Source organism: Cebus imitator, unplaced genomic scaffold, assembly GCF_001604975.1.
Source record: "Cebus imitator isolate Cc_AM_T3 unplaced genomic scaffold, Cebus_imitator-1.0 Scaffold67, whole genome shotgun sequence".
NCBI classification, from domain to species: Eukaryota; Metazoa; Chordata; class Mammalia; order Primates; family Cebidae; genus Cebus; species Cebus imitator.
The window spans coordinates 3963283-3972168 of NW_016107382.1; the positions used below are offsets into that span (position 1 = coordinate 3963283).

General features: G+C 37.3%; 1 protein-coding gene across 2 annotated transcripts in view; it reads left to right on the forward strand.

The window, feature by feature from the left end:
• The window catches only part of E2F7 (E2F transcription factor 7), a 45734-nt gene that overhangs the window by 24795 nt on the left and 12053 nt on the right, over positions 1–8886 (forward strand). For both annotated transcript variants that reach the window (XM_017530616.1, XM_017530617.1), the window contains exons 8-9: positions 7268–7453; positions 8176–8248. In XM_017530616.1, the coding sequence (XP_017386105.1) occupies positions 7268–7453; positions 8176–8248 (259 nt within the window). The remainder of the gene's footprint in view (positions 1–7267; positions 7454–8175; positions 8249–8886) is intronic.

Here is an 8886-nt window from a genome sequence, read left to right on the forward strand (position 1 = left end):
CCTACCAGCATGGCACAGTGTATTATGAATGGTGTTTTCTTTGTAACAGCTTTATCAAGGTATCATCGATATGCAATAAATGGCAGGAAATTAAAGTTATAATTCGATAAGTTTTTTATATGTGTGTACCTGTGAAATCATCAAGATAATGAACATACCTGTTACCTTCAAAAGCCTTCTCCTGCCCCTTTGTAATTCCTCCCTCCTGGTCCCCACACCCTTCCCCAGGCAACCACTAATCTGCTTTCTGTCACTCTGGATTTGTTTGTATTTTCTAGTTTTTTTGTAAGTGAATCATGTATAGTCGATCTTCATTATTCACAGATTTCTTATTTGCCAACCTGTCTACTTACTAAAATTTACATGTAACTCCAAAGTCAGCACCCAGGGTGTTTCCACAGTCAGTTGTGGTCATGCACAGCTTGGTGAAGAATTTGGATCTCCCAGTGCACATACTCCCAGTTGAAGTTGAATCAGGCAGTACTCTGCCTTCTTGTTCCAGCTCTCCTACCATAAACCAGCATGCTCTTTGCAGTCTTTTTAGTGCCACTTTTTCACATTTTTGTGCTTTTTGGCTCCTAAGTATTGCTGTCTAGTGTTTCTTAGCACAAGAAAGCTGCATTATGCCTTATGGAGAATATACATGTGTTAGATAAACTTTGATCAGGCATAAGTTATAGTACTGTTGGCCAAGTTCAGTGTTAATAAATCAACAACATATACTAAACAAGGTGTCTTTAAAAAGAAACACATATAAACAAGGTCATATGTTGATCAGCTAATGAAAATGTTGCAACCAGAGGCTCACAGGAACCTAACTCTTTATGTCTGCTAGAAGCAATGGGTCAGTATTTGCTAATTCAGCATTCGCAGTGACTTTATAGAACATAACTACTGTGAATAATGAGAATCAACTCTAACCTATACTCTTTTGTGTTTATTTGTTTGTTTTTTGAGATGGAGTCTCACTCTGTCGCCCAGGCTAGAGTGCAGTGGCGCAATCTCAGCTCACTGCAATCTCCGCCTCCTGGGTTCAAGCAATTCTCCTGCCTCAGCCTCCTGAGTAGCTGGAATTACAGGTGTGCGCCACCATGCCCAGCTAATTTCTGTATTTTTAGTAGAAACGGAGTTTCACCATGTTGTCAGGCTGGTCTCAAACTCCTAACCTTGTGATCCACCCAGCTCCGCCTCCCAAAGTGCTGGGATTACAGGCATGAGCCACTGCACCCAGACACCTATACTCTTTTGATCAGGCTTCTTTCACTCAGCATAATTAATTTGAGATTTACACATATTGCAGCATGTATCAGTAATTTATTTTTATTACTGAAGAGGCTATTATAAATAAAGCTCCTGTGATTATTTGTGTACATGTCTTTGTATGGGCATATGTTTTCATTTCTCTTGGGTGAATACCTAGGAATGGAAAGGCTTCATTGTATGGTAGGGTAGATGTTTGAAATATTTGAGAAACTTCCAAACTGTTTTCCAAAGCAGTGATAACATTTTACATTTCTACCAACAGTATATGAGAGTTCTAGTTCAACCGTATCTTCCCAAAACTTGATATGGTCAGTCTTTTTAATTTTAGTCATCCTAATAGATGTATAGTGGTATCTCATTTTGGTTTTAATTTGCATTTCTCTAATGATTAATGATGCTGAACACCTGTTTTGCCATCTGTTTATCTTCCTTGGTGAAGTGTCTGCTCAGATCTTTTGCCCATTATTTGTTGCTATTGGGTTATTTGCTTTCCTGTTATTGAATTGTGAGAGTTGTATATACATTCTGCATACAAGTCTTTTATCAGATACATGATTTCCAAATATTTCCTCTCCATCTGTGGCTTTGTCTTTTCATTATCTTAACAGCGTCTTTTGAAAATCAGAAGATCTTGATCTTCAGGAAGTCCACTAATTTATTAATTTGTATTAATTTTTTCTTTACTGGGTCATGTTTTCAGTTTCTTTGTTTTTGTTTGTTTTGGGGTTTTTTGTTTGTTTGTTTGTTTGTTTTGAGACACAGTTTTGCTCTTCTTGCCCAGACTGGAGTGCAGTGGCATGATCTCAGCTCACTGCAACCTCCGCCTCCCAGGTTCAAGTGATTCTCCTGCCTTAGCCTCCCAAGTAGCTGAGATTACAGGCGCCCACCACCATGCCCGGCTAATTTTGTGTATTTTTAGTAGAAACAGGGTTTTACCATGTTGGGCAGGCTGGTCTCAAACTCCTGACCTCAGGTGATCCACCCGCCTCGGACTCCCAAAGTGCTGGGATTACAGGTGTGAGCTACTGTGTCCGGCTGCTTTCGGTTTTTATCTAAGAAATCTTTGCCTAACATATGAAATCAACACGTGATGTGAGGCATGGATCAATGGGGTTCACTTCTGAGGGAATGAGAAGTTGTATATGGATATCCAGTTGTACCAGCAACATTTGTTGAAAAGATTATCCTTTCTCTACTAAATTTCCTTTACACCTTTATTAAAAATAAATTAACTGCATGTATGTATGGTAATGTTTCTGGACTCTCCAAACTGCTGCATTGATCTGTTTGTCTATTTGGTGTCATGCTAATACTGGCCTCTTAAAACAAGTTGGGAAGTAGTCATTCCTCTTCAGTTTTCTGGAAGAGTTTGTGTAGAATTGGGTTTTTTTTGTTTGTTTCGTTTTTTTCCTTAAATGTTTGGAAGAACTCATAAGTGAAGAATTGATAAATAATTTTTCAATGAAACCATCTGGGTCTGGTTTTTATCTTTAGTTAAAAGCCTTCTATGTGAGAAGTTTTTAACTACAGATTACAATTTTTTTAACAGCTATAGAGCTATTCAGATTATCTCTTTATAGCTCCTTTCTTTAACTTTGAGTTCAATTTGTTCTTATTCTAGCTCCTTAAGGTAGAAGTTGAAGTCATTAATTTGAGACCTTTCTTCTCTTCCAATAAGCATTTTAGTACTATAAATTTTCCTCTCAGTACTGCTTTAGCAGTATCTAACAAATGTTAATATGTGTGTTTTCATTGTCTTTCAATTCAAAATACTTTCTATTTTCCCTTTTGATGTCTTCTTTGGCCCACAAATTATTTAGACATGTATCATATAGTTTCTAAATATTCTGGGATTTTCCACATATCTTTCTCTTACTTATTTCTAATTTCATTCCATGTAACCAGAGAATATACTTTGTATAATTTGAATCTTTTAAATTTATTGAGAGTTGTTTTATGGTACAGATACAGTCCATCTTGGTAAATATACACAAATACAGAGTTTATATTCTGTTGTTGTTTGGTGGAATGTTCTATAAATGACAAGTAGGTCAAGTTAGTTGATAGTGTTGTCCAGTTCTTTTATATCCTTACTGATTTTATGTTTACTTGTTCTAGCAATTATTGATAGATGGATATTGAAATCTTTGATTATAGTTGCAGATTTGTCTGTTTCTTCTTGCAAGTCTTTAAAGTTTCATGGAATGGATTTTGAAGCTCATCATGAACTCTGTCTGCATCAATATTTAGGATCACTATGTCTTCTTGATAAACTGACTCTTTTATCATTATAAAATGACCCTCCTTATTCCTGGAGATAATTCTTTTGCTCTGAAATCTACTTTTTCTCATAGTGATATAGTCACTTTGGCTTTCTTTTTATTAGTTAGCATAGTGTAAACTGTTTATCCTTTCATTCAAATAATTTCTGTCTATATTTAATGTGAGTGTCTTGTGGATAGCATATAGTTGAATTTTTTTAAATCTAATCTGACAATTTATGCTTTTCAATTGGGTTATTTAGACCATTTACACTTAATGTGATTCTTGATCTACTTGGATTTTAATCTATCATCTTGCTATTTGTGTTCTATTTGTCCAATTTGCTTATTGGTTCTTTTTCCTCTTTTTCTTTCTTTTGGATTTATTAAGTATTTTTTATGCTTCCATTTTATCTCCTTTGTTTGTTTATTGGCTATAATTCTTTGTTGTATTATGTTAATGGTTGCTTTAGGGTTAATAGTGTATATTTTTGATTTGTAACAGCTACTTTCAAGTGATAGTATACTACATGTATTGTACAAGAACCTTACAATAACTTGCTTTCATTTCTCCCTGCCTGGCCTTTGCACTATTATTGTCAAAAATTTTACTGTATATGAGTTACAAACCCTATAGAGTATTATCGGGGGTTTTTTGTTTGTTTGTTTGTTTTTGGTAGAGACAGGGTCTCACTATGTTGCCCAGGCTGGTCTCAAACGCCTGAGCTCAAGTGATCCAAATGCCTTGGCCTCCCAAAGTGTTGGGATTAGGAATGTGAAGCACCATGCCTGACCCACAGTTAATTACCTTTTAAAGAGATTTTAATAAGAAAATTTTCTAATCCTAACCCATGTAGTTACCATTTCCAATGCTTATTATTTTTATAGATGTAGGTTTCCATCTAACATGATTTTTTTCTGCTTGATGAACTACAATACTTCTTTTAGTGCAAGCCTGCCAGTGATGAATTCTTCTAGCTGTTGTATGTGTGAGAATGTCTTTATGGTACCCTTGTTTTTGAAAAACATTTTTTTTGGGTGAAGAATTCTAGGTTGGCGCCAGGCACCATTGCTCATGCCTGTAGTCCCAACTACTCAGGAGGAAGGAGGTGGGAAGATTGAGCCCAGGAGTTCAAGTCCAGCCTAGACAATACTGTAAGACCCCTGTCTCAAATAAATAAAAGAATTTTAAATTGTAGATTATTTTTTTCCTTGAGTTCTTTTTTTTAATTTTTAAATTTTTTTTAGAGACTAGGTCTCACTCTGTCACCCAAACTGGAGTGCAGTGGTACAATGGCATGATGGTGGCTCACTGCAACCTCAAACTCCTGGGTTCAAGTGATCATCCCTTCTCAGCCTCCCAAAGTGCTGGGATTACAGGTGTGAGCCCACACACTCAGCCCTTTAGTTCTTTAAAGAATTTGCTCCACTGTTTTCTAGCCTGCATTGTTTCTGACAAGGAATCAGCCATCATCTTGTTCTTCTGTATGTAACATGTCATTTTTCCCTGGTTGTTTTTAAGTGTCTATGACTGGTTTTAAGCAATTTGATGATGTATACTTGGTGTTCTTTGCTTCGTTTCTTGTATGTGAGTGTGTTGAGTTTCTGGATCTTTGGGTTTAAAGTTTTCATCAAATTTGGCAAATTTTCAACCAGGACTTAATCAAATATTTTTCCTGTCCCTTCATCTCCTAGTTTTACAGATTCCACTTATGCTTGCTTTTGGCTACCTAAAGTTGTCCCACAGTTTGCTGATAATTTGTTCATTTCTGTCTTTTTTCTTGCATTTCATTTTTGTACAGTTTCTACTGTATGTCTTTAAGTTCACTCTTCTTTATTTCAGCAATTTCTAATCTGCCATTATATACACTGTATTTTTCATCCTCACCAATTTTTTTTAATCTCTAGAAGTTTGATTTCAGCCTTTGTATTGTTCATGTCTCTAAGACTTAACATATCCAGTCTTTCCTCTAGCATCTTGAATTTATGGTATATAATTTTAATATGTTTTAATGTGCTAGTCTACTTCTCTATCATCTGCGTCACTTCTGAGTCTCTTTCAATTGATTTTTCTCCTCATTGTGGGTTATATTTTCAGTTGTATGCCAGACACTGAGAATCATACATTATTAGGTACTAGACATTTCTGTATTCCTAAAAATGTTCTTGAGCTTTGTTCTGGGATGTGGTGAAGTTAAATGAAAACAGTGATCCTTTTGGATCTTGCTTTTAAGTTTGGCTCAGCAAGACTATCAGCTTTTAGTCTTTAGTATGCTTTCCCCATTACTGGGGCAATACCCTTTTTAGTACTCTAACCAATGCCTCCTGAATTAGGTTTTTTACTGTAGCTATTGTCAACAGGCACTTTTCTCAGTCCTATATGAGCTGCAGACATTGTTCCCTCTAGTGCTTTTGAATGGTTCTTTCTCTGGCCTCAGTTATCTTTCTCACATGCATCAGAACTCCACTGAATGTTCAGGTGGGACCTTTGCAAATCCCCAGCATTTTCTGTATAGCTCTCCTCTCCAGCATTCTGCCCGGCAAACTCTAGCTGCCTTGACTTTCCAGGACTCCCAGCTGTATCCTCAACTTAGGGAGACCTCTAGTCTCTGTCTAGGTCCCCCTCCCTACATCCCAGCCTAGAAATATTCTCCAGGCAGTAAGCTAAAATCATCATAGAGCTCATCTCATTTGATTCCTGTCTCATAGAGATCACTGTCCTTCATGTCCTGATGTCCAAATGTCTTAAGAGCTACAGTTTTATGTCCAATATTTTGTTTTAAGAAGGAGGCAAATATGGTCCCTATTAATGACTTGACCTGTTTTCTTTTTGATTTCGTAATTTCTGATTTTTTTAATTGGGCTTTTGTTAAAAGAAAAAGAAAACCATAAAGGTGACTTTTTGTAGTTGTTTCTATTTTAAAGTTACATTCATGTGGAATTACATGTTTTAGAAAATGTAAGTCTAGCTGGGTCTTTCAGTTTATTAAATCAGTTCTCTAACTGAAATGTGCATGCTTTGAGCTTAGAAAAAAACTAGCACAAATGAACAAGGTAGAGATGACCGTCTGGACAACAGGGATAGCTGCCTTAGTCTATATAGAAAGTTCTGTCTTGACCCCACATACACTCTGTTAAACATAAAATGTGTCTCCAGGGCCTAACCTTCTATTATTTCACTGTTCTGCAGCATTTTGACCATGAGGTTTCTGCTAATCTTTTTCCTGTAGTCACATAGTAACTGAGCCTCCTACTGCATAGGAAAGAAATAATAAAGCATAACAGAAAATAGAGATTCTCCTATTCATTGCCGTAGGTCTGTGGCATAGGAAGCTGATCTCAATTAATCTTGAAAGTGAATCTCAAAATATGCATGTTGGGCTGAGCATGGTCGGGCTTTCCTTTGATACTCTCTGCCTGAATAGAGCATCTAAAATGTGAGGCTCATTCTAATTCGGGTTGAAGAACATCTTGCTTTACTTCTGTTGCAGTTCAGATAATTTTAGAATATATATGGATTCAATCTCATTTTATAGTCATCCACTAACTTAAAAAAAATAAGTACATTGAAAGAAATTGGGGTTTGAGAAAAGGCTCACAAAATTCCTTTGATTGTCTTAGTTTTTGATTTATAGGGTAGTAGCTCCATAACAATTATAGATTCAAAGCCGTCTCTTAAATAGACGAAAATTATCCTGAATTACAGCTGTATAACAACACTACCAATTCTCTCATTTATTTAGATGAAGAACTGGGGGATGTTTCTGCATCTGTCTTACCAGAATTGAAAAGAGAAACATATGGCCAGATTCAAGTCTGTGCAAAACAGAAGCTGGCTCGCCATAGTTCTTTTAACACAGTTCAGGCTTCTGAGAGGATCCAGAGGAAGGTGAACTCAGAACCCAGCAGCCCGTACAGAGAAGAACAAGGTATCTACCTTTGCATAATGTATGGAATCCATCAGTTGCCATGTAACTGTAGCCCATGCCACTGCAGCACCCATGTGCTGGCACTTTAAAACAAGCTGACCTTCTCAGCCCTGCCTGTTTTTCCCAGTGGTCTACCTTTTACTTAGCTGAAGTGAAACAGTTATTGGAGGCAAAGGAGACGCTGATATCACAGCCTGTGAACCTGACCCCTTTCCTGAAATTGATCCTGGTCACCTTGTAGACCAGTTGGTTTGCCATAGTTGGCCTGTTTCATATATCTCAGAAATTCATTAGACTTATAAAGCAATGCTTGTTTTGAATACTTGGTTTTGTTTTGTTTTGTTTTTTGAGAGAAAGGTCACTCTGTCACCCAAGCTGGAGTCCAGTGGCACAACACAGGTCACTGCAGCCTTGACCTCTCAGACTCAAACAGTCCTCCTCCCTCAGCCTCCCAAATAGCTGGGACCACAAACACACATCACCATGCCTGGCTAATTTTTTTAGTTTTTGTAGAGACAGGGTCTCCCTGTATTGCCCAGGCTTATTTTGAATTCTTGGTGAGACCTGAATTCACCATGAACAGCTAACTTCTGAAAATTTTTCTTTGAATCAGAACCATAACAGATTTGAGTAATCTGAGCTGAGAATAATGAATTCTCAGTATATAGTTGGTGTGTATAAGTCTTTTGCTATATTTGTCAAGCCTTCATCTTCCTTTTCAGGATCAGGTGGCTTCTCTTTAGAAATTGGAAGCCTGGCAGCTGTCTATAGACAGAAAATAGAAGACAATTCACAGTAAGTAGTCTATAAAAGCTCAGAGTGTATTCTTTTCTATCTCCTAGTGTTAACTTTGACTAAATTGAAATGCCACCCATCAAAAGAAAAAATTTTAGGTCAGCCGTTGATTTGTTAGGAATTGGTAAGTGTTCACTTTGTGCCCTACGCTGTGCAGGAAGCAGTATCAGGGACACAAAAGTATGAAAAATGTATCCTGTAAGCTATGATGGCTTATAGGAAACAAGATAAAAAGACCACACTGAAAAGAGACAATTCATAATTAACACGACCCTGAGAAATGAGGCATCAGAGTTCCGTGAATCACTTTGTCATTATTGTGGTTGGTTTTGCTACTAACTACCAGGTACCATTGCAGGACCCCTTAGTGTGTATTGACTCATTTGAACATAAGAGCAATCCTTTGAGGTTTTACAGAGAGGTACTACCCTCATTTTACAGAGAGAAAACTGAAGTACAAAAAGGTTATATAACTTGGCCGGGCGCAGTGGCGCCCGCCTGTAATCCCAGCACTTTGGAGGCCGAGGCGGGTGGATCACGAGGTCAAGAGATCGAGACCATCCTGGTCAACATGGTGAAACCCCGTCTCTACTAAAAATACAAAAAATTAGCTGGGCATGGTGGCGCGTGCCTGTAGT